The 21,836-nt window shown below is 48.7% G+C and overlaps 9 protein-coding genes across 9 annotated transcripts; 4 read left to right on the forward strand and 5 right to left on the reverse strand.

The window, feature by feature from the left end:
• Nucleotides 1-41: 41 nt before the first annotated feature.
• HD556DRAFT_1526280 (uncharacterized protein) lies at nucleotides 42-4,900 on the reverse strand. The gene is made up of 9 exons (XM_041309300.1): nucleotides 4,624-4,900; nucleotides 4,422-4,568; nucleotides 3,381-4,368; nucleotides 3,184-3,333; nucleotides 2,096-3,134; nucleotides 1,553-2,047; nucleotides 1,278-1,492; nucleotides 587-1,222; nucleotides 42-527 (listed from the first exon to the last, which is right to left on the reverse strand). The coding sequence occupies exons 1-9, from the start codon at nucleotides 4,674-4,676 to the stop codon at nucleotides 474-476; spliced, it is 3,777 nt and encodes a 1,258-aa protein (XP_041162177.1). The 5' UTR covers nucleotides 4,677-4,900; the 3' UTR covers nucleotides 42-473.
• On the forward strand, nucleotides 4,901-6,193 carry HD556DRAFT_1359962 (pyruvate dehydrogenase X component). Its single transcript, XM_041302597.1, has 6 exons — nucleotides 4,901-5,040; nucleotides 5,091-5,233; nucleotides 5,285-5,347; nucleotides 5,399-5,815; nucleotides 5,867-5,936; nucleotides 5,988-6,193. The coding sequence occupies exons 1-6, from the start codon at nucleotides 4,977-4,979 to the stop codon at nucleotides 6,128-6,130; spliced, it is 900 nt and encodes a 299-aa protein (XP_041162178.1). The 5' UTR covers nucleotides 4,901-4,976; the 3' UTR covers nucleotides 6,131-6,193.
• On the reverse strand, nucleotides 6,194-7,928 carry HD556DRAFT_1359974 (Rad1/Rec1/Rad17). The gene is made up of 10 exons (XM_041302598.1): nucleotides 7,842-7,928; nucleotides 7,724-7,792; nucleotides 7,603-7,672; nucleotides 7,193-7,556; nucleotides 7,052-7,144; nucleotides 6,980-7,001; nucleotides 6,769-6,930; nucleotides 6,658-6,722; nucleotides 6,444-6,600; nucleotides 6,194-6,395 (listed from the first exon to the last, which is right to left on the reverse strand). Exons 1-10 carry the CDS (start codon nucleotides 7,887-7,889, stop codon nucleotides 6,363-6,365), a joined length of 1,083 nt encoding a protein of 360 aa, XP_041162179.1. The 5' UTR covers nucleotides 7,890-7,928; the 3' UTR covers nucleotides 6,194-6,362.
• A 322-nt stretch (nucleotides 7,929-8,250) lies between these two features.
• HD556DRAFT_288454 (cytochrome P450) lies at nucleotides 8,251-10,468 on the forward strand. Its single transcript, XM_041310152.1, has 14 exons — nucleotides 8,251-8,291; nucleotides 8,357-8,403; nucleotides 8,503-8,717; nucleotides 8,774-8,903; nucleotides 8,956-9,000; nucleotides 9,047-9,190; nucleotides 9,242-9,393; nucleotides 9,448-9,563; nucleotides 9,614-9,734; nucleotides 9,790-9,803; nucleotides 9,859-10,048; nucleotides 10,100-10,156; nucleotides 10,207-10,230; nucleotides 10,285-10,468. Exons 3-14 carry the CDS (start codon nucleotides 8,516-8,518, stop codon nucleotides 10,290-10,292), a joined length of 1,203 nt encoding a protein of 400 aa, XP_041162180.1. The 5' UTR covers nucleotides 8,251-8,291; nucleotides 8,357-8,403; nucleotides 8,503-8,515; the 3' UTR covers nucleotides 10,293-10,468.
• Nucleotides 10,469-11,492: 1,024 nt separating this feature from the next.
• HD556DRAFT_1234388 (uncharacterized protein) lies at nucleotides 11,493-14,397 on the reverse strand (the record flags this gene model as incomplete). Its single annotated transcript, XM_041297661.1, has 6 exons — nucleotides 11,493-11,833; nucleotides 11,890-12,752; nucleotides 12,808-13,643; nucleotides 13,695-14,012; nucleotides 14,061-14,139; nucleotides 14,195-14,397. The coding sequence occupies 6 exons, from the start codon at nucleotides 14,395-14,397 to the stop codon at nucleotides 11,493-11,495; spliced, it is 2,640 nt and encodes an 879-aa protein (XP_041162181.1).
• A 756-nt stretch (nucleotides 14,398-15,153) lies between these two features.
• Nucleotides 15,154-15,628, reverse strand: HD556DRAFT_1441523 (uncharacterized protein; the record flags this gene model as incomplete). Its single annotated transcript, XM_041306315.1, has 2 exons — nucleotides 15,154-15,562; nucleotides 15,618-15,628. 2 exons carry the CDS (start codon nucleotides 15,626-15,628, stop codon nucleotides 15,154-15,156), a joined length of 420 nt encoding a protein of 139 aa, XP_041162182.1.
• A 2,012-nt stretch (nucleotides 15,629-17,640) lies between these two features.
• On the forward strand, nucleotides 17,641-18,013 carry HD556DRAFT_1203065 (uncharacterized protein; the record flags this gene model as incomplete). The annotated part of the gene is made up of 2 exons (XM_041296411.1): nucleotides 17,641-17,793; nucleotides 17,852-18,013. Coding segments are annotated over 2 exons (315 nt in total), but the record flags the coding sequence as incomplete, so codon positions are not given.
• A 575-nt stretch (nucleotides 18,014-18,588) lies between these two features.
• On the forward strand, nucleotides 18,589-19,429 carry HD556DRAFT_1306988 (uncharacterized protein; the record flags this gene model as incomplete). The annotated part of the gene is made up of 6 exons (XM_041299982.1): nucleotides 18,589-18,686; nucleotides 18,743-18,826; nucleotides 18,858-18,891; nucleotides 18,984-19,040; nucleotides 19,107-19,241; nucleotides 19,298-19,429. 6 exons carry the CDS (start codon nucleotides 18,589-18,591, stop codon nucleotides 19,427-19,429), a joined length of 540 nt encoding a protein of 179 aa, XP_041162184.1.
• Nucleotides 19,430-20,027: 598 nt separating this feature from the next.
• Nucleotides 20,028-20,833, reverse strand: HD556DRAFT_1234146 (ribosomal protein L10e/L16; the record flags this gene model as incomplete). Its single annotated transcript, XM_041297646.1, has 4 exons — nucleotides 20,028-20,103; nucleotides 20,161-20,406; nucleotides 20,460-20,698; nucleotides 20,744-20,833. The coding sequence occupies 4 exons, from the start codon at nucleotides 20,831-20,833 to the stop codon at nucleotides 20,028-20,030; spliced, it is 651 nt and encodes a 216-aa protein (XP_041162185.1).
• Nucleotides 20,834-21,836: the final 1,003 nt, after the last annotated feature.

A 21,836-nucleotide genomic window follows, 5' to 3' on the forward strand; every position in this document is an offset into this window, starting at 1 on the left:
GTCTTCTCTCTCACGCTTTCCATCGTTATTACGTAACTTTACTCGTTCAGATGCATCACAAGGGGAGGGGCGGGGCGGGGTAGCATGTGTCATACCGTAGCTCATAAATTCGTGATGATATTTCAAACACTGCTTTGCCTGCCTTAGCCTGTGGGAGCACGAGCTATTTTCAGGCACGATGCATCAATATTTCGTCCACCTTGGATTCTTGCTCCACAAGGCACTGTCCCATGATTAAGAAAGTTGAGGTTTACAGGAAAATTCGATCCGAAAAGCCGAACAAAGAGTACAGGTTGGAGTATTTATTAGTTGATCGGTTTGAAAAAGTGTTGTTTCAACCGCCCAAAACTATTCTTAATCCACAGCCAGCGGTCAAAAGGCGGGGAACTGAATGCAGGTGGCATGCATGGTCCTGTATGTGCCCATGAACTACGGCACAGAGATAGATGGCCAATCCCAGACAGCTGACGATATCAGGCCTGCGATGGATATTGGCTATTCTGCTGTGCCTGAGCCATGGTCCTCTGCTGTGAAAAAATGCACCATTATCAAAGGCTCGTCCTATCATTGGACAAAGTTAGCTCACCTGCATTAACCGAACGGCCTGGTCTATTTGATCCTGTGTAAATTGACTATTGGCAAGAGTGGGTACCACTGGGTAATAATGAGCCTGCCGTGAAACGGTATTTCCGGGCATCTGAAGAGGCTGCATGGGTAGTTGCGGTTGCGCGGAGGGTGGTCGGGGAGAAGCAGCGTTGGATGGCGTGCCTATGTTACGCGGAGGAGTTGCTTGCGGTGCTACGCCAGGCGATGATGTTGCAGCGCGCGACTGATATGGGGGTGACAGGTGGGCACCAGTAGGAAGTCCGTTAATGGTAGGAGTAGGGCTAGCTTGTACGGGCGTTTGGGCTTGGGCTTGGGCCTGGGCCTGTGCGGCTGCAGCGATAGCACGAGCTTGGGCTTGGGCGGCTTGAACTTGCAACAAGTGTTGAGGGGACATACGAGCCCCTGCAGCGGCCGCTGATGCCATTGGTGTTGGCATTCTCTGCTGCTGAGAAATATTGACCTGCGTCACGGGTTGATTCCGTATTTGCGGGACAGCTTGTGCGGGCTGGGCTGCTGGTCTCGGTGTCCCATTTGGTTGCTGCTGCTGGGCTGCTGCTGCTACTGCCGATGCCGCCGCCGCCGCCGCCGCCGCCGCTGCCGCCGCCTGCTGGGGTTGCTAGCGACTCGCCGTCAGAATAGTGTTTGAAAATAGGTAAGATGACAACACATACACCGGCTGCGGCTGCGGCGGCTTGCAGCCTTGGGTCGCGTTGCATCATTGCCTGACGAGTAAGTTCCTCATGGCGACGTCGCGCAAGAAGTAGTTCCTGTTGCTCCCTCGACTCTTTCTCATACTTCATGCGACTAAGTTCAGCTGGTGTCAGTTTAGGCATTTTCTGATACTGCCCATGTGTATCATGAACATTGGATGCTTTTCGCTGATTCACTTATGAATTGATACGAACCAGTAAGCGCTGGAGAACTGTAAGTCACAAATATAGCTCACTGGACGCTTTTTGTGCTGCTTCGCGCTTCTTCGCAGCTTTGCGCATCGTCTCATACATAAATGTATGTCTCCGCCGTTTTTTGGTGTCAGACGTCAAGCCGGCTCCAGGACTTTGGTTCTGTGTAACCGACATACTAGCTAATCGCTTGACACCTCTCGTGGTCATCTGTCCTTGGGCTGAGGATGATGCTGGCGGCGGAGTGCGCTCCGTGTTGACAGGGGAGTTAACGTCAGGATGGACCCTGTGTCCGCTACCGAAGCGACTGCTCCAACGCTCGAAGCATTCCCAAGGAGTTCGTTTATCGGTGGAGATAGTGACACGCGAGGAGTTGAATGAATCCGCAACTAGCAGCCAGTTATTGGGATATCTCTCCACATGGGTTTTGAGAAGGGAATCTTCATCTGAGCTCCAAAGATGCTCCGAACGCTTCTTGCCGTCTTTCGATGGCAGTCCAAGGGAACTGACTGCGGATGGTCTACTGCCCTCAAAAAGGTCTGCGAATAATATTCAGCACCACTGTCATTTTCTCACGGCGACCTTACCTGAGGTAGTATCATCTACTGTCTTCCCAATTGCGCTATCGAAATCCACAGCCACTGCTGCTTCTTCAGCGAACATCCATTCCCCATTCACCCAATGCCTAGCAGGTTGTAAAGGTCCAAGAAGCGTCGGCTTGGAGTGCATGAAGCGACCCAACGGTGCCATCTTTGTAAACCCAGCATCCTCAACACGCCTGTTGTCTTCTCCTGACTTCTTATCCTTCTTCTTGCCCTCGTTCGAGCCAGAGACAACATCTGGCATGCCGAGCGGTTGAAGATCGGGGAAAATGTCCGACAGATCAGGGATGGGCAGCGATGGCTCAATCCCAGAGTCGTCTGTGGTCAGATCAGAGAGTGCTTTGGCAAGGACAAGGTCGTCCCCGTCGAGGAAAAGCTTTCGCTCATCCGAGTATGCGATCTGCTCTCTGAGCGGTGCATACAGGCTCGCCTTGGAGGCTTTGGATGATGACTCTGCAGGAGCAGCATCGTGCTGCGTATTTTGCTGCGAGGCAAGATTGGGGTCTGTCGAATGCGCCTTGAGACCAGTCTGATCATCGCTTTCGATCTTGGCTTGATTTTCCTGCTGCATGTCCACATTCATCACACTTGAATCCTGCAGAGCTGACGGATCATCAACATCCTCAACTTTGGGCTGAACATGGTCGGGGCCTGGAGTCTGGTGCTGACTACTGTCCGTGGACTCGTTAGATCCCGTTCCATCCAGTGCTTCTTCTAAAGCGTTGCGCGACTCTAGAGCGTCTGCGATATCCCTTTGCTCCGCCTCTCCCTCCTCCTCATCGCCATCGGACTCGTCTGCCATAGGGGTATATCCATTGTGCTCCGTAGGCCGTGCGTCCATGTCTACATCTTCCGTAGAGGCATTTTGAGAAGACCTGGGTCGCTTCCATAAAACACATATGCCAAGCCTAACCCTCTCCTCGCGACTCCCCGCATCATGCCACTCCAGTACAGCAGTCGACAGGTTAAACGCGATAACATATTTCCAGCGTCGCTCCTCCCGAAAATCAACGCGCATCCATTTCTGACCAGAACGTGAGCCAGATGCACCACAAGAATAACAGAGATCATGCCATTTCATCCATAAGATAGTCCCAGTGGGTCTTGGTCACACCTCCGAGATTCTTTTGTCTTTTGGGCTGCCTATAACTCCACTTTGCGACATTTTCGAGGCTTTCGACGCGTTCAAGGGTGCGCGTGAGCCTTACCTCGGCAATGGCAACCTACATACTTATAAGTACTTCATCTGGGACAGATTAATGTCACCTACACCCCAGTCACGCGTGCTCAGGCACTTGGTGGCACGAGAGACCTTCTTCCAGACAGGGTTTGCACGGATGGTTGCACCCCACTTGGTCAGACCCATGGGTGTCCATTCATCCTTGATTTTTCCGTCTGCTTTGTCGCGTTCCTTGTCTCGCTTTTTCTGTTTGGCAGACTTACCCTTGCGGAGATATTCAGGAGGCAATGATTTGATCGGAGGTAGACTGTAGGCGGGGTTGAAATGGTGATGATGATGATGTTGTTGTTGATTTTGGAATCGCAGCGCATCTACAGGTGTTGAGATAGCAGAGGGCGTCTCCTCAGGCGGCTCGCTCTCGGCTTCATCAAAGCTGAATGCTGGATCAGTCACTGGTGATGTGGGGGTGGGAATGAGGAGGGAAGGCTGAATAGATGCGACATCCACAGTAGTATAGACTATAGTGCGAGGAGTCATTTTCGGGACAGGCGAAGACGATGGAAGGACGAGATCAGGTGAGGGTTCTCTAGCTTCCTCCGTGGATACGTCCATTCTTTCCTCCAAGTCGACGAGTACTTCCTGGATTTCACTTACCTCGTCGAGGGCGGCATTTGTAGGTTGAGGGGAATGTGGCGAGAATGTACGAGACTTAGAGCGAGACGTACGGTGGGTCAGGGATTGACTGCGACGACTGACCGATCGCTGAGATGGCGACCGCGAAAGGGCTACGAGATTCAGTTCATCTGGCTCGTCGTCTGGTATCGGGCGTTTGGATGACACAGGAGTGGCGCGGGGAGGTGACCCATCTGGTATCGATGTAGCCAAGGGGTCATCGGATTCTGGAACTTGAAGTAATAAAGATGAATCAGAGCGAGGTGAAGCGGGAGGCTCTGACATGGGGGAATCTACATCGATGACGTCCGGTAGGTCTAATGGTTTGAATTCATCGGCAGTTGGAGATGATGAAGTGGCACACAGTTCGCTCGGTAGAATATTTGACACCATGCCCGATTCGGGACTGATGGTGATGAGCACGTTAACGAAGAAAATTGGTGAATAAATGCCACGAACTTTTCGTCGAGATCGTATTTATCTAACCAATCCTGAAGTCCAACTTCGTCCTCATCGTCGAACATGGATATGGAGCCTGCGTTTTTTCGTCTCCTCATCATACGGTACATTTCGCGAAGAAGTTCATTTCTGCGTTGAGATATTACTCTACACATATACTAGCGTGAATATTATGTGTTGGTATCGAGTATAGTGCACTCACTCGAGCTGTGCCACACGTTCCTCCACAAGAGCTTCAATTGACAGCGATGGCATACCAGAGAGAGGACTGTCTACCACTCTAACTTCCAAACACAGTTACGTAAATTGCGGGCAGAAATCGGTTCAAATATGAAAGTCCTAAGTGGTGTCTGCTGGGATAAGTCCAGGATGTGTCTCAGAGTGTGATTTCTTCAGTGAATCCTCTGGCGTCAATATGATGATCTGGGGAAGCGAGAACGAAAGTCAACGAGAGGAGGGTCAAGAACTCCCACGAATTGAATACCGTGTCCATCATTTGAGATTAATAAATCGGCTCACAGTTTGCTCACCGTCGTACGTTTGTCGACCATCCTCATGATGCGACCTGCTCGTCAAGCATTGAGCCTTGCTCGTTCTTTGTCGCGAGCTCAGCGTAGAGGTTCGTCTGCTTCACTTCTGGCAAAACTCATAAGTAACTGTTCTTCTCAGCTCTGCACCAGACGAAGGCCCGGTATGCTATCACCAACCTGGAGATGCCAGCCATGTCGCCAACTATGACAGAAGGCGGCATTTCCTCATGGAAGAAGAGGGAAGGCGAGTCTTTCTCCGCGGGAGACGTCCTACTGGAAATTGTATGAACTTCACGTGTTTCCGTTCGCACACGAACCTCATATACTCAACAGGAAACGGACAAGGCAACCATTGATGTCGAGGCACAGGAAGATGGTATCTTGGGTAAAATCATCGTTTGTCTCATCACTCCACAGTAATAACAACAAGTACTAACTGCAATACAGGCCCAAGACGGTAGCAAGAACGTCCAAGTTGGTAAAGTCATTGCACTCCTTGCTGAGGAAGGAGATGATATCTCGAACCTCGAGGCACCCAAGGAGGAGTCCAAGCCAGCACCTTCTCCCCAACCCGAGACTCAGGCAGCTGCACCCCCACCTCCGGCACCAGCACCGGCACCTCAACCTACGGCTTCCAAAGCATCGCACCACCCGAAGCACTCGAAGCACTTAATGCCATCGGTGATACGCCTCTTGATCGAGGGCAACGTTGCTGATGCAGAAGCTATCCCGGGCACGGGTGTTCGGGGCATGCTTACGAAGGGCGATGTACTTGCATACCTGGGGAGAGCGTCGAGTCCAACGGGAACATTCAAGGAAGCGAAGAAAGAGGTTTCAGAGCCGAAAAGGGTTGAAGAAGTCAAGGTATGCTACATTGCGCAAGCTTGATCTCACAATTGTTCATATCTTGCTCAGCCATTGGACGGTGCTGCCATCCGCCAACTTATCGTTTCTGGCCTAGCCGCCAAAATGAAGCTTGCACCTAGTGAGTCATTCTTCTGTAAATTATGTTGTAACGCATTTGACACCTGGCTAGCACCTACAACACCAGCAACCTTTGATGATATCATCGCCGACTACCTCCCTCCTTCACGCTCTTCACCTAAGGCTGCGCCGATACCCTTCTCATCAACGAAGGTACAAGACAGCTCTGCCGAGTACTTCGATGGGTTACTCTAATTGTTATATTGTCGTACTTGTTGCGTAGACGTTACTTAGATTTCTGAGCTATTGATACTTATTTCAAAACACCGATGAGTACACACGAAATTTGCCACAGGTTATATTACCTGTCTATGTAAGATTCTTGAGGCACTGGTCCAGCCGAGGTACAGATCATAACGCCCTACTTTGCGTTGGGAAAATCCGATAGCTCGCCACAACCTCGGCGGACACCAGCCGGGCACGCATTTTACTGAGCAACATCGTCGTCCAAAGCAAGACACTGGTCTGATCAGCCTCAGCCTTCGGAACTAAATGAAAATCATCTCACTCGAAACTCGATGAAAGAATCTGACATCCCACCCCGTGGCCTTGGCACGGGCACTAAGAACTGCAAACTCAACAAACCCTCCTGCTCAAGGCGAAGAGAGGTCTTTGTTGAGTTCTGCAAAGCTCGTAGCGTGCGTGATATATGTGCAAATCGATAGCTAATATCGAGCATCTCAGTGATTGCTAGGTGCATGCAGCACAACGAATAACAGTACCTGAAGCTGACACTACGCGAACATTCGAATGTTTCTAGGACCTCTCTGTCGTTCGGATAGTCCATCTGCAGTAGATTGGAACCTGAACCCTGTACAAAGTTAGAAACTCACCTCGGTACTGCCGAATGCTCCCGTTCCCTGTATTCGAAAGAGGGGTTTAGCGGGAATGCCTCTGTGCGCGCTCTGAACATCTGCTACAGGATTGGCAATCAACGTTATTTTTTCACAAGATGGATCAAGTTCTGAAAGGGCATCACGGAGCCAGAATGACGACTAGTCATTGTGTGAGCCGCGTCATAAGCTCGATGTCCGTTAAACAGACCTTGAAAATGATCTTGAGGGCACTAAGGAAGGTATAAGGCAGAATGAAGGAGTATTTGATGAGGCACTCAACGTCTGCTCAGCATCGAATGGGAGCTCTAAGTTCGGCTCAGAATCGAAAGTCGATATCTCACACGTCGTCGTGGGTCCTGATGAGTCTTCCGCACTGCAACATATCTGTACAATCGATCGTGACAAGCAGTCTGAAGCTTACAGAACAAGCGTCAAGGGGTATCCGGGTCCCGCATATGTGAGACGCATGCTCGTCCGCTTCTCGTTACCACCGAAGTGTTGGTCGATACGATTAGCATTAGGACGCCGTGCATCGTCGCCCCTCTCGTCATCTGAGGCATCATCGGCTCGCCGCCACTGCTTGTGCTTCGAGCCTGTACTGCTTGAGGAGGACATGTTCGCGGTTCCAAAAATGTTCAGGCATTCAAGTAAGGTGTTCAGAGGGATTTCAAATGATGTGGCATGTCGATCAAAATCAGGTGCAGACAACTGAGAGGGAGCAGCCTGTAGATTGTCGACGTCGAATGCCCACTCGTCAAAATGGTCCGCATAGACGTATGACGTCGCTGTGGACCATTGTACAGATGTTTGCGGGACCAAACGAATACGTACCTAGCAGTGTTCGCGCTTCCTCGACAGTGACGGTTATCCCACTGCCAGCTGTAAATCTCATAGATGCTCGCTTGAACTATAGTTTGCACCAATTAATGACAATTCAAAGCAGTGCGCTCACGTTCGAAAAACCAATTCCGCGTAGAAGGGAGGCGAAGTATCGAACATCGTGTACAGATGCTGTTAAAAGCTGAAGCTCTTCTCAGCTGGGAGCACGCTCCAGGAGATGGATGTCGTACAGGTTTGGCCTTATCTGATTGACTTGGCTGGGACATCAATTGCGACATTTTTCTACTCTCCTCTGCCAGTGGTAGGCTAGACAGGTGAGTTGCAGTGACGCCAATCACAATTCAGGTGATCTAATTGAGTCACGCTGCAGACTCCCGGCCGCTCTCGGCACCTCTCAGTGTGGCACTATGAACAACATTGGATTGACTTCCCGCAGCGTTTAGAGCGTTGTTCTAAATCTAAACTTATATGTTATAGAGTCCTCGTGTAGTTCTGAAGTGATATGATCTAGAAGGGGGGAACTACCCCCCTTCTGGATTCAAATGGTGTTCAAATCATGTTCTAAACACCTCTCAAACTTCGTGAGTATGTTGTAACCGTCGCTTACATGCCCTTTGATAGCATCTAGATATCTACAATTGGTCTGCGGCAGTTTGAAAAGCATTTCTAGATTGCGACGAGTTACGTACCCCGGGAAGTCACCCATTATCGCATCTCTAGCACTCACACTGATGATCTATTTCAGAATGGCCCGTTCACATGTCAGGTTATTATCATCCAGCATCACGCATGGTGTGTAGTTGGGACTTGTGACTTTTGAGATCCTAGATAGGATCATTTATTTAGTCCAACATGATAAATACTAAACTTCAAATCGCGCCTTCCTCCTAGGTTTAAGCACCCAATGTTCGACGACGGACCAGGCCTTTGCCTGGCCACATCAGCCTTGGCAGTAGCTTTTTTAAGCTGTTGTCGGAAATATTGGCTTAATCGTTCGCATCCTCCCCTGCCGCCTGGTCCTACTCCCCTCCCAATAGTGGGAAATATTCTCAGTCTTGATTCCGCTCGACCTTGGCTGACCTTCAACGCCTGGAGATCCACATATGGTTGGCACATCTTGATGGAAATATTTTTGTCATTAAACTCATGTTTTTTTTTTCAGGCGATATCATATATGCTCGTCTGCTCAACAAGCCTGTCATCGTGATAAATTCTGAGGAGATTGCGAAAGACCTTTTTGAAGGCCGGTCCACTATATATTCGGATAAACCCCAGTCCATTGTCTACGAACCGTCAGTTATATCTTTTAGTATTGCTACCTATTGATTACAGGGGCATTGTCAGCTTCGCGTCGGACTTCAACACAGGGCTCATGCCATATGGAGACAGGTAAGCTATTGTTATATGTTATATTGGTGTACCTGATGTCCAGGAGGTGGCGCCTTCATCGACGCATGTTCCATCAGGCATTTCGTCAAGCTGAGATACCTACTTATCACGCTTTGACACTCCGTTCCGCCCACAAAATGCTGTTTAGTCTTCTACAAGACCCAGGCAATTATCCAAGCCATGTCAAGATGTCGGTTTGCAACAGTCTTTCTGGTCCACTGCTGAAGCTGATATCCATCAGGTTCACCGCTTCCTCTATACTGTCTATTGTGTATGATTATGAAGTGAAAGCCAAGGACGACACCATTCTCCACGTCATTGAAAGGTACCTGGAAGTGATAGTAGAAATATTGACGCCAGGTACTACTGTAGCAATTGAGACATTCCCTTTTCGTATGTTCACACATTCAATGATGGCATGTGGTTACATCTCAACGGAGATTCTAGTTTTGAGACTACCTAGCTGGCTTCCCGGTGCCACATTCAAGCGAGCATCAGTGAAGTGTCTGAACGCAGCCCATGATGTGAAGGAGTTACCCTTTCAATATGTCAAAGAGAAGATGGTACGTCGCCTCATCCATGTTGGTGCGGTGGACTGACGAATGGCATGCAGTCCACTGGCAACATGGAACCATGCTTTGTCACTGAGACCTTGAACAGGGCGGGGCTTTCTGTTGAGGACGACAACGTCATTACAACTGCAGTCAAGGAAGCTGCTGCCATTGCGTTTGCAGGTACCTGGGCTGCAGAACTCCCTCTCTTGATACTCATCTTACTTTTTATCTTCAGGGGGGGTTGAAACGGTATGCATTACATTTGTTTGTGCTTGGCGTAGTGATCATTTTGCTATCGGCTCAGACTACCTCCACGTTACTTGTGTTCCTTCTTGCTATGGTGCTCCATCCAGAAGCACAAGCCAAAGCGCACGCGGAAATTGACCGTGTCGTTGGAAAAGATAGACTCCCCGGTTTCGACGATAGGCCTGCGTTGCCTTACGTGGAGGCTATTTTGCGTGAAACACTCAGGTGGCACCCTATATTTCCGTTGGGTCCGTCCGCTATAACGCCAATTTCACGCTTTTTTCTGATGATGTACCAAGGCGCCCCTAGCGCAACAACGACTAGTGACATCTACAAAGGTTATTTCATCCCCAAAGGTTGGTATCATACTATTCTAGCGAAGGTCGCTAATGACCCAGATTATCAGGGGTTGTTGTGTTTAAAAATACATGGAAAGCTTGCAATATTTTTATACTGAATTCGCTCGAAATGACCAATAATTCAGGGCGATGACACATGATGAAACGAAGTACCCCAGTCCTGATTAGTGATGTGCGGGCCCGGCTCGGCCTGAAAGCCCCGGCTTAGGCCCGGCTTTGGGGGGCTTGGGCTTTGCAAAAGCTCAGGCCGAGCCGTGAGCCCAAGCCAGGCCAAAGCCGCGGCTCGGCTTGGGCTCAACGACGGCTTTCAAGAACAAAATGATCCAAAATTCAATCTAAGCATATTTGTAACGGTGAGCAATCAACGACACGCGCATACCAATGTAAATCAGTACTCCAAGTCGCGCGTGAATTCACCCAGGTTGAGAAGCTCCACCACGCCATTCCCAACACCACGAACGCCATGCGCAAACGCCCAGCGCACGTCAGCAACTGCTGATATGGCTCAAACGAGTGCGGACGACAGACACGAGTAGGAGGAGGGAAGAGGATGAGGAGATCTCGCGAAGGGTGATGCCTGCTAAAAGCTTAGCGGTCCATCGTGAGGAATTTGATGATCTGATGACGGACCTTGTGCAGAATATACTCGTATATGTTGGTGACAAGCTTGAGGCTCTTGAACGGAACGCAAACACCACGGAGTACGAGTTGCCTTGCAGAGGTATTCATAAATTTTTAAATGAGACGAATGCCTGACGTACCAACTTCAACCCAAAATGATGAGGGGCAAATTCGACCGCGCAGACAGTGCCTCTTGCATCAACCAATACACCCATCTTGAGGAACCACATGAAGCAGCCTGAGGAGGCCTGAAGCCGGGCCGTGCACATCACTAGTCCTGATGAATTCAAGCCCGAACGATTTCTCTATGATGATGGGTCCCTCACCAACGACAGGATGCCTTTAGGCTTTGGCTGGGGTCGCCGGATGTGGTGAGCATATGTTTAGTGCTTCTTCACTCTCCACTGAAAGTTGCTTGTCAGTGTGCATCAGTAAAAAACTCAAAATGCCGTAGCCCTGGTGACAGCTACATAGAGCTATATAGGCACAGTAGCACTATATAGGCACCCTTCAAGCTACTGTAGCAACTGTAGCACTATATAGGCACCCTTCAAGCTACAGTAGCCACAGTAGCGCTATATAGGCACCCTTCAAGCTACATACAACTATATAGTACTATATAGCCCAAAGTCGCCGCTACAGGAGTCAGCTGGAGAAATATTTGCTACAGGTCAGTCCAGGCAGCTACAGCGCTCGTGTGATATTAACCTGTCTACAAACTATTTATGACAGACACACCAAACATCTCGCCGTCAATGAACTCGTTAAAATAAAAATCACTCGCCACCTCATATCCGTTTCCACTTCTCAACCTCGCATCCACTGAATGGCCCATCTTTGGTATTAGATGGCACGGTCGCACCATTTCGTCGACATGGATTACTGCCGCATTGCGGCGGAGTTGGCGTGTCGAGCGGGAGACCTGTCGCATTTGAGAGGGGGGATCTGGAGGTCTGAATGGCGTAAACCACTCGATATAAGCGAGGGCCCTGTTGTAAGTGCCGAATTGACGAGGGAGGGAGAATATAGTGCAAACCTGAGCCACTCGCACATCTGCAGGAGATCACACATTAGATACTATGATCCTCGAGCACCCAGAAACATCTTACCATCAAGAGCGTGCAAGCGTGAAGACCGAGGCCTGTCTGATATCAGTGCCATATCAAAACAAGCCGGACGACCAGGATTCCGCCCTGATGCAGCAACTTCGGGCATTGCTCTAACGTGCCACCATTTAGGTGTATCGCTGACTCGTCGATCTGGTGGCGCTATGATGACCACATGACGATAAACGTCAAAACGGTCATAAAGGCTAGGTACGATGGTGTTGTGCGGGAGGTTCTTGCGAAGAAACATTTGGAGAGCAGCGAGGAAATCAGTGGCACCATAGGCTGTCGTAATTCTTGCAACAGTTTGGTTAGGATATGCTGGAACCTTCGCAACGATGTGCTGGGTCACTTGAACTTCTTCGGCAGCGGCCAATGGCGATATCAGTGCTGTGTTCGACTTGGGAGAGTCTGTTTCTTCAGACTCGGAGTCTGAGTCCGAGTCAAACATATGATGCTCTCCGCGACCTGCCAAGAGAGGTTGTTGCGATAACCAATCGAGGTACGCACCACGCAAAAACACAGCTTCCTGGCGCTGAAGCCACAAGGCCATTTGTTCCTCATAGTCACGTTTGTTGCTTGCACGGTAAGCGTCCTTCGCGAAGTCGATATGCAAGCGTTCGGGAAGCTCAGTATTAAAGCCATCAGCAGCACCAAACAACGTGATTGAATCAACATAGTGAGTTAATTGGTGTAACTTCGGTATGTTGAAATGCTGTCGAACGGCGAGTTCCTTCAGGACATCTTTGTTGGCGTGAAAGACTCCCAGGGCAGTCTGTAGGGCTTTGAGCGTGTCCATTGTGTGAGTTTGCAGCTGCGCGTAATAGGAAAAGTCAATAATTGAACGCGCAACTACCAAGACACGGCTGACAGGCCACAACATCAACAAACACGGTCTTCAAAGAGTTGTCAAACACGGACCTAGGCACTGCTCCGGTGAGTAACCCAACAAACACTCGTTGCATTTCTTTATGCTCAGTTCCGGTCCATTGTTTAACAGCCGATATACCTTTCTTGAAGTGACGGAGCCCCGGATAATCCGGCATCGCCTTGAATCGCGCGTCCATCTCTTCCTCGCCGACAATGTCAACACACCACTTCACAAGATGGTCCTTGAATACTCCTTTGTGGAGTTGATGCAAAAGATCGGGAGTGAATGCCAGGAAGATGTTGGAATGAGGCAAATCGGCCCAGAATGGTTTATAAATGGCACGTAGACCGTTTTCCTCAAATTCCGGAGGATGCTGACCTAACTTGCGCCTTTCCAGAGTATCTTTCGTTGACTCTGGGTCACGCTTCACAGAGGTGAGTCCATCGCCTCGCTCATTTGCTGCTACCAGACACTTTGGACAGCGATTCTCCTTGGAACAAGATACCAAGCACTGCTCCGGGAAATCGGCGACATACGCAGCCAGTATGGGGTAGACACGCCGAATCTGCGAGTCTGCACAGACCATTTCAACACCGTCTCGTCCCGCGGCTATGAGAGGGTGGAGGAGTAGACTCATGCAATGATGAAACAGCCTGTATCCGGCCAGGGAGCGTGCATCTGAGGTGAAGCAGTCCAACTTCCCTGCAGGTAAGTAACCGATGAGGACAGTTGCTCGTGCTGATGCTTGACGCCTTTTTGCTTTGGATATGTTGCCAATAGACATGTACACCGGCCACGCAGACTTGTCCCCTCGGAACTGCGACAAGCAGGTCTTGTCTGACGATAGAATAATTGGTGCTATAGTCGCACCTTTGGGCAAGGCTTTCTTGATACGAGGTCAGTCCATTTTTGTATTGCTCCCTCTTGAATTTCTTACTTGTGTCTCACCCCACCAGTCTGCCGTCCACATCTCATTGATCACTCTGTGTTGCCCCGCAGCATCTGCATATGCTCTGGCAGGTGAGTACGCAATATCCTCCTTGAACAAAGGGTTGCCGATAAGCTCTTTGACACACTCCAAAGGATCACGGCTCCAAAGTTCGATGTCCTCTTGCAATGGTACCCCGTTCTCATCATCATGGTTACCACGCACGGTAACCTTCCTGCAGCTCCAATCTGGTCCATGTGGTAGTTGGTCGACCCTCTGCAAGAACGAGCGGTTGTTATGAAAGGAGACTTTAGTGCGATTTTGTGTCTGGTCACCGTGTCAATAATGTGAGTTTTGTCAACTTTTTCAACGTACTATTGGTAACTTCAAGAACTCATCAGTCCGTGTCTGACCAAGGTTTTTTATGAGCCACTGGGCCAAATCCCATTCTTTGCTGGTGAGTTATATATATTTAGTTCCCCTTGCCACCAGCACATTCGAACACTTACGCATCTTCAAAAGGTGACCATGTTTCCTCACCCTCTTCCTCTTGATATCTTCTACATCTTTCAAAATTTGTCTCGCTGCCATGCAGAGCCCAGCCCGCATCCAGTTGAGGTTCCAAATAATGCCAGGAGGAACTACCGTCCTCGTCCTCGACATCCTCGACGGTGACACGACGACTTTTGTTAGGAGCAGGGTTATTGTCCATATCGGCAGATGGGTGGGCATGAACTTGGCCTGCATCATTGTGGGAGAAGTCGACAGGTGCTTCTTGTGCGTCTAAATTCCCAGCCTCGTTATCCTCAATCATTGATACCCACTGACGTCGACATTCAGGATGGCTTGTGATGTGTCTCTTGAGACCTCCATGTGTGGTTATTACCTTTCCACAGAACACGCAGGAAGGCATGGTTTGTCCGTTGTTACCATAACTCGCCCATACAGTCACAAGTACCCTTTTTTTCAGGTACATTTCATTTCGATGCCACGACACGCGATTGTAGAGTTCCCGCATCGCATGGCTTTCAACAATTTCTCTCGTCTTGTCTGTTTCTCCCTTTGCAAATGTAGAGTTCACGCATCGCATGGCTTCTCTTTGACTCGTTTCAACAATTTCTAACTTTCTTCCCTTGCAAATGTAGAGTTCACGCATTTTTACTCATTTTTCTTCTTAGCTTTTCCTTCTTGGCCTTGGTTACTACTACCACCATCATCTCTATTCGGTTTTTGCAATTTCTCCCTTCACAAATGTAGAGTTCACGCATCGCACGGCTTCTCTTTGGCTCGTTTCAACAATTTCTCTTGTCCTCGTCTTGTCTATTTCTCCCTTTGCAAATGTAGAGTTCACGCATCACATGGCTTCTCTTTGGCTTGTTTTTCTTCTTGGCCTTGGTTACTACTACCATCATCTCCATTCATTCCGGTACGGCACCTTTCATTCCGGACTGACCATTGACATAACTGACTAAACTAGGGTAGTGATACCATGAGCCGCAAGTAGGAGTTCCAATAGTTGGACTTTTCTCGCCTCTTCGCACCGCTTCTTCTCTGCACTCCAACGCTGTGTTATCATCTCCCGCAAGAATGCTTGGTGAGTTACTGGGTCCTGGATACGTTCTAGGAGTTGAACTTTACACGTCTCTTCACAGTGCCTTATCTCCGCATCCCAGCGTTCCAATATAAGTGTTCGAATGTAAGTCTGAGATGCTTGGATTGGTCCGGGTGTTTGACGAAACGGTGGCAATGGAAACAGAATCTCAAGAGGGGGTGGTCCCACCCTAGCCTTAGCCTTAACCTGGCCTGGAGCACGAACGACCTGAAAAGGTCGGCTCGGAGGAGGTATGAGGTCAGTGTTCGATGGTAAGGAGGCTGGACTGAAACATTGGTTAGCATGAGGCCAATGTTGGATCTGCCGGCAAAGCAACTTACTGAGTGCTCATTTTGGGTAGGAGTTGAAAAGAAAAGTTGTGCCGCATCCCCCTTACTTATGCTGTTGTGTTGACACCGCTTGAACAGGTGAAAAATTTACATTCAAATCAACAAAACTCTAAATTTGTTTGTTGATTGCACGCCACGCCAGTGTTTATAAAGGGTACGTCTGTCTATGTTGTCACCATTGCTACATATCCTTGATTATGCCTGCAAAAGCAAGCTTAAAGAAGGCTTCTAAAAAGTCTATTTCCAAGGCTCAGGACAAGCTATGTGCTGAGATGGAATCGACTGCGGGACGCACCGCAAGTGGTCGCAAACGCCGACCGACTGAAAGAGAGAGCTACAGATGTAAGTACGATGCAGCAAGTCAATGTTCTAATACAACTGACTCCCTTTTACTTGACAGTACTAGAAGCTCATCAAGGCAAAGACCGCCAACATGACTTCAATGCAACAATGGAGAAACGCAAATTAAAGGTATTGCGTGCTGCATACAAAAAAAACCCCGAGGAGTTCAACGACGAGCCTGCGGAGCTCCTCAGTGATATGGATATCGAAGAAGAAAATATGGTACGTGTCTCATTTTTCCAGTGCTGCTTCGCTCACTATGTCATTGTAGTTCTTGCATCACTATGTACCTACAAAGGTAACTAAGCCACAGGCGCTCATGTACAGTACGAGCAAAACTCCTCCAGCTGTCTTGGCTCCGATGTCTTTCGGTAACGACCGCTTCAGTACTGCGGCCTCAGCTCCAACGTCCATCAGCAAGTCTCCCAAAGGTACTGTGTCTTAGGTTATACAGTATGACCGCAATACTAACACGGCACTTTTGTCAGCTTCTGCAATTGTCACGTCCTCCAGTGAGGACAGCGAGCACACATCCTCCAGTGAGGATGGCGAGCATGCTGATGACAATGAGGATGAACACCAATTGACCGACATTGAATCTGTTTGCAGTGCTCCTCACACTGGAGACCTTCGCCACGAAGCGGTGGTCGATGATATTCCACCACGGGTTGTCAGGACCAAGCACCAACTGCAGGACCGTGACGAAGAAACCAAGCCGCTAAAATTCCATAAAGCTTTGGACAGATCACGCCAACGATTAAAGGCCAGCGATTTCAATGAGGTCACGCAGGATTTGCTTGCCATTGCCATGTCTATCTATCGCTGTCTAGTCGTGACACGGGAACCTTTTCCTCAGACACTTATCAGCGAGACGCTACTAGCCAAGGAGGCCTGGCGAGAGGCATCTAAATTGGCAGGGCTTACGATTCAACTAACTCCTTCGTTGGTCAAAATGGTAAGGAGTCACTTGGTAATGTCCGCATGCTTATCCTATTGATGATATATATTATGTAGATGACGAGGCGCACTTCCCAAGTGCGTGGGGAGCTCAAAACTAAGATGCGCGCACTTACAGCATCATTCTTTGGCTTCCGCACAAGCCAATCTATAGCGACTATGACACACAATCGCGACCTAGCTGAATCTCTGAAGGATGGGACATGTTTCGTTTTCAAGGTGCGTAGCTGATTCTGACACATCAGGAAATCATGAGTTTACTTAATCCTTACTTTTTTGAACTTTTCCCACTTATTTAAAATGTACCTACTTTTTTTCTGAAATTTGACAACTGTTTCAAAATTGAGTATTCCAATATGTTTGTTGGGCCTGAGAGACATGTTTCATTGCATAAGAACAACAATTAGTGACTAGTATGAAGTTTAAGTAACACATTAATGCTGATGATTTTCTTTTTTAAATGTTCTCTTGAGGTGCTATATTGCAAATTGAGAGTTCAATAATTTTATAGCACACATTTATAATGATGGCTAACAGATTCTGATAGTTCATTTGGGACAAGGTAATGATTTAAGAAAAATAAGTAGATCCATTTGAAATAAGTGAGAAAAGTTTAAAATAAGTGGGAAAAGTTTGAAATAAGTAGGGAATAAGTAAACTCATGATTTCCTGATGCATGGCCTGTTGTCAGATGATCTGACTGGCAGAGTGATAGGACTGGGAGAAGAAAAGCGGGATTTACAAGACTGGATTGATACAGTCAGCGGTGAATGACATGTGGTTTGCGAACCGCAATGATGAGGGTGTGATTTACAGTAAATATTTCGACCCTTTACCGGTCAAACTTCTCGCACTTATTCTCACAGCGGTGCGTGCCTTCAGATGTTGATGCTGTAGCACAGTAGCTGACTCCTGCGGTTTGACAGATCGAATGTTGCCTTGATGAGTGGATAACCGGGATGAAGGAAGACATCAAATTCTCGTCCACAGCTTATACTCCGGTCTACCTGGTCCATCTCAGCTCATTACAGCGGTTCGACGAGCGCACCTCACATTACAAACTACTCGAGAAAATTCGTGTCAATATCCTTGACGTTGCTCAGTATGTCGGTGGCCACTTGCATTGATTATCCTGCAAACTAATGCGGATGGCAAGGTTCCATGCTGGGGTGAATTCACTGGCAGCACAGGCAACTACCATCGGCTTGACAGATGAGATATTTGACGACGCGATTCAAGAGTTTGAAGCTGAGGCTAGAGATGCCCAAGAGGGGCGCCAGGGAGGTGTGTAACTGGGTAGTCTTTGACAATGGCTGCTCGTTGTAGTACTGTATAGATGCTGTCTGTTATACTGTAATTCTATTCTGTTTCGTCGATTTCAGCTGGTGGCGTGGATTGGCACCTGTAGCTCAAAAAAGCGAAGCTAGTAGAAGGTCCTACCAGTGCTAGCTATTGCGCTGTGTAGCTGCCTGTAGCTTGCTACGACGAGCTACCAGTGACTCTCATAGCGCTATATATTGAGCCGTGTGGCTATATAGCCGCATGTAGAAGGGACTTGACAAACGGGACTACAGGTACTACAGCGACTATATAGCCACCTGTAGTCAAATGGTATTTTCCTGATGTGGGACGACATGTCGCAGACGCGTCACTCTGGATCGCGATGGCAAGCTTCCTGGCTGTTTTTTCAGCCCACAAGGCTCTTGATGATCATGGCATGGACATCCCAGTCATTCCAAAGTTCACCACTGGGCTCGCTGTGTTTGTAAAATCCCATTTGTCCTTGAGACTAGTCCGCTGAACTTTTGTTGCTTCAGTCATCCTGAGGAATTTCCCTACCGCATTGTCCAGCGATTCCCGTGTACATCTGAGACACTAACACACTTGACTGGCTTAGGTACGTTTGTCACCGTTATCTCGGACTTCTGGCAGACTAACACGTGGTAACAGAGCAATCGTGATCATGGTATGTAGGATATCTATATCATGTGCAGTAGCCCATGGAGATAGTTTTCTACTTTGAATATGCAACACTCGTCCATTCATTCAAACATATAGTACAATTACGAGGCAGGACTTCTGCATCACCACCCTCGAGTCCTATGGGACATTGATGTGAGTTTCTGAAACCAAAACAATATGGCGATCAACAATCGTCATAATTACTGCAGTATTGATCAGCACTCCTCGTGTCCGTTGGTCATGAACTGGATCACAATGGGGGGTCGAAGTACATGGGTCCAGCATGCCAGTGGCGCCGGCAATACTGCGGTTCCAAAATGTGAAACTAATGTATCCAGGCAAAACTGGCTACACGTACGTGTGTAGAACTATCTTGCACTGCACATATTCAGCATGATGAAACCGTTTAGATGCGCGACAAATCTCAAGAGGATGACTCTACATCTGACATAGTACTTGCCAGTGAAGCGAAGCGTCGCTATCCGCACCATCAAATGACGGACTTGCAAGCCCAAGCACAGGCAACACACTGCGCGAAATAGTGTCGTACTTCGGTAGGTTCTCAAGATCTCATCTTTTGACGTGTTCTAGGCCTATGTACATGGACTATCCTAACACACAGTTGAGACCCTCAAAGGGGATTTCCTTGAGGTGGCTCATGTGCTACCTTTGCAAGCAAATGCGCCGACCCTAGCCACAGAGAACGCGGTATACGTGGTCAGTTACATCGAGTCTGCTAGCGCACTACTGACAGGATATCCGCACGCAGATCTAGTACCAGTAGGAGCTTTTATTGAGGGCTTCACCACTTACCATTCACCGTCCCAAACAGCTGGACACAACTCTAGTCTCATCACACCGCCCGTGGTTCAAGTACGAAAATATTGCGCCAGGGAGAAGCCGACGACTTCTTCATGCAAAAAACCGTGGAGCTACAGCCTCTCGGACCCATGTACCCCCTCACTGAATCTCAGTTCAATGACACTGGCCAAATTTGATAACACTGTATAGGTTTGATGATCTCGTCACTCACATAATAGATTATCTCGCATAAACTGAGGAATTCCTAGCATGCAGGCGCTTGCAGTCCATCTTACACACATTCCACTGAGAGTAATCATATGTATAACGAGTATAGACCTAAGCTTTGAGCTGAGCACGTAAGTTCTGCTCCAAGGGACCTCTAGCACGAATAAACTGTACATAAGCTCCATCCCTGTATAACAAAGGTGTCAATCTAAAAATTCCCCAGACAACCTGGGATAATACGTACTGTACCACTCTCTTCTCGTCCTTGAGCTTCATGTAGTCCTCGCGGGCCACATTCGTGAAGCCCCACTTCTTCGAGACAATGATTTTCTGACGGCCGGGGAACTTGTACCGTGCACGGCGGAGAGCCTCTTGGATGACAGCAGCATTGGATTCTTTGCAACGGATAGAGAGGATGATCTGGCCGATGTTGACACGGGCGACAGTGCCGTAGGGCTTACCCCAAGCACCACGCATACCGGTTTGCAGCCTGCACCAAAAAATGTAAGACTCGCACCGAGAATTCAAAACCAAGTCACAAACCGATCAGCACCAGCACAACTCAACATCTTGTTGATACGGATAACGTGGAATGGGTGCACACGGACGCGCATGTGGAACGAATCCTTGCCAGATGTCTTGGTGACATACTTGTTAGCGCAAATACGAGCTGCTTCGAGCGCCTCAGAGCTCAGCTGCTCATACTCATCGGAGACAAGATGACAGCAGAAGGGGAACTCGTCGACGGAGGCACGTTTACGGCCGAGGTCAAAAATCCTGATCTATGGAGAGTGAGATTTAAAGCGACGGGTCGTGGGTGAACAAACTTTAGGATCAGGGACACCACGGTTGTACCGTGATTTGGGATAGGGCTTGTTCTTGCAGTAACGGTAGCAGCGGGCGGGACGACGACCCATTGTTGTAATCTGCAACAGATAGAAGGAGTTGAAATCAGTACCCAGTGCCTGTTATTGCAGAATCACATCCAAAGTAATCGGACAGCATCCACCCTGGCCACTCGAAGTCCACTGCTCCTTCTAATTCGAATCACATCCAACCAGGCATGCTGAGATCAAGATACGGAACAGCAACACTTACATGCTACACGGGGGTCTTGACGGTGAGTGAGAAGGTGCGGTAGTGCTAGACGAGCTCGTCCGCTAAATCTTAGATAATCAAGCTGACTTTGAACTACCTAACTTAGTTACTAAGAAGATTTATAATGAGGTTGGTAAACAGGTTTGTCACCAAATGCAACGTCTCTAATTTTATACAGTGAGTTACACCGTATCCGTGTTTTACGTCTACATGATGAATGATCATCCTGTCAGTTTCGCAACGTCAGACCTGTGGCGTGCCGTACGGACATAGTTCAATCCAAAAGAAAACTTGGGGAGCCCAAGTCAGTTGGTGATGTAGACTGGCGGGCAAGGTGACATGATTCACATGAAGCCTCCCCTTCATTTGTTAAGCACCCTTCAGTGCAAATTGGCGAATGCTGTGGCAAAGAATGTCCCTACGGCTTGCGCGTGCTGAATTTTCTTGGCGAAACGCAAGGCATGCTGGTTGGATACTTGCGATCGGTTGAACAATGTTAACACTCGGGCTTCTCGTCGCTGACATGAAGCCTACATGTACAGGTTGTGTTGGAGAGGCATCAAGTACAAAGTTAGTCGTTGGGACGGCGTCTCACGAGATTTTTTTTTCATCTCTAATATGTCGGAATTGAACTCGGGCCCCGAGACCAGGCCAAGGTGAGCCCTGCAAGCTCAAACCATGCTTGTTGGGGCTGTGAAAAGTGTCAGCGCTGTACGCCACAGCCGCTCCGGGTGTATGCAGAACCGCCATACCCACATCATGTCCTCAGGTACAATGGTCAGGCCGATGCATTTTCCATTTCGAGCCTGTCGATATGGATCA

Source organism: Suillus plorans, assembly GCF_016647745.1.
Source record: "Suillus plorans strain S12 chromosome Unknown HD556scaffold_18, whole genome shotgun sequence".
NCBI lineage: Eukaryota > Fungi > Basidiomycota > Agaricomycetes > Boletales > Suillaceae > Suillus > Suillus plorans.

Coding starts and splice junctions, on each gene's coding strand:
- HD556DRAFT_1359974 (XM_041302598.1), bottom strand. CDS start 7,889: ATGTCGCAATTGATGTCCCAGCCAAGTCAATCAGATAAGGCCAAACCT. Junction 7,145..7,192: donor TACCCCTTGACGCTTGTTCT/GTAAGCTTCAGA, acceptor GATATGTTGCAG/TGCGGAAGACTCATCAGGAC. Junction 6,601..6,657: donor TCGCGTAGTGTCAGCTTCAG/GTACTGTTATTC, acceptor GCTCGATATTAG/CTATCGATTTGCACATATAT.
- HD556DRAFT_1526280 (XM_041309300.1), bottom strand. CDS start 4,676: ATGCCATCGCTGTCAATTGAAGCTCTTGTGGAGGAACGTGTGGCACAG. Junction 3,334..3,380: donor TGAGCACGCGTGACTGGGGT/GTAGGTGACATT, acceptor ATAAGTATGTAG/GTTGCCATTGCCGAGGTAAG. Junction 1,493..1,552: donor AGCAGCACAAAAAGCGTCCA/GTGAGCTATATT, acceptor TCAATTCATAAG/TGAATCAGCGAAAAGCATCC.
- HD556DRAFT_1359962 (XM_041302597.1), top strand. CDS start 4,977: ATGATGCGACCTGCTCGTCAAGCATTGAGCCTTGCTCGTTCTTTGTCG. Junction 5,234..5,284: donor GAGACGTCCTACTGGAAATT/GTATGAACTTCA, acceptor TATACTCAACAG/GAAACGGACAAGGCAACCAT. Junction 5,937..5,987: donor CAAAATGAAGCTTGCACCTA/GTGAGTCATTCT, acceptor ACACCTGGCTAG/CACCTACAACACCAGCAACC.
- HD556DRAFT_288454 (XM_041310152.1), top strand. CDS start 8,516: ATGTTCGACGACGGACCAGGCCTTTGCCTGGCCACATCAGCCTTGGCA. Junction 9,394..9,447: donor AATTGAGACATTCCCTTTTC/GTATGTTCACAC, acceptor CGGAGATTCTAG/TTTTGAGACTACCTAGCTGG. Junction 9,564..9,613: donor AATATGTCAAAGAGAAGATG/GTACGTCGCCTC, acceptor AATGGCATGCAG/TCCACTGGCAACATGGAACC.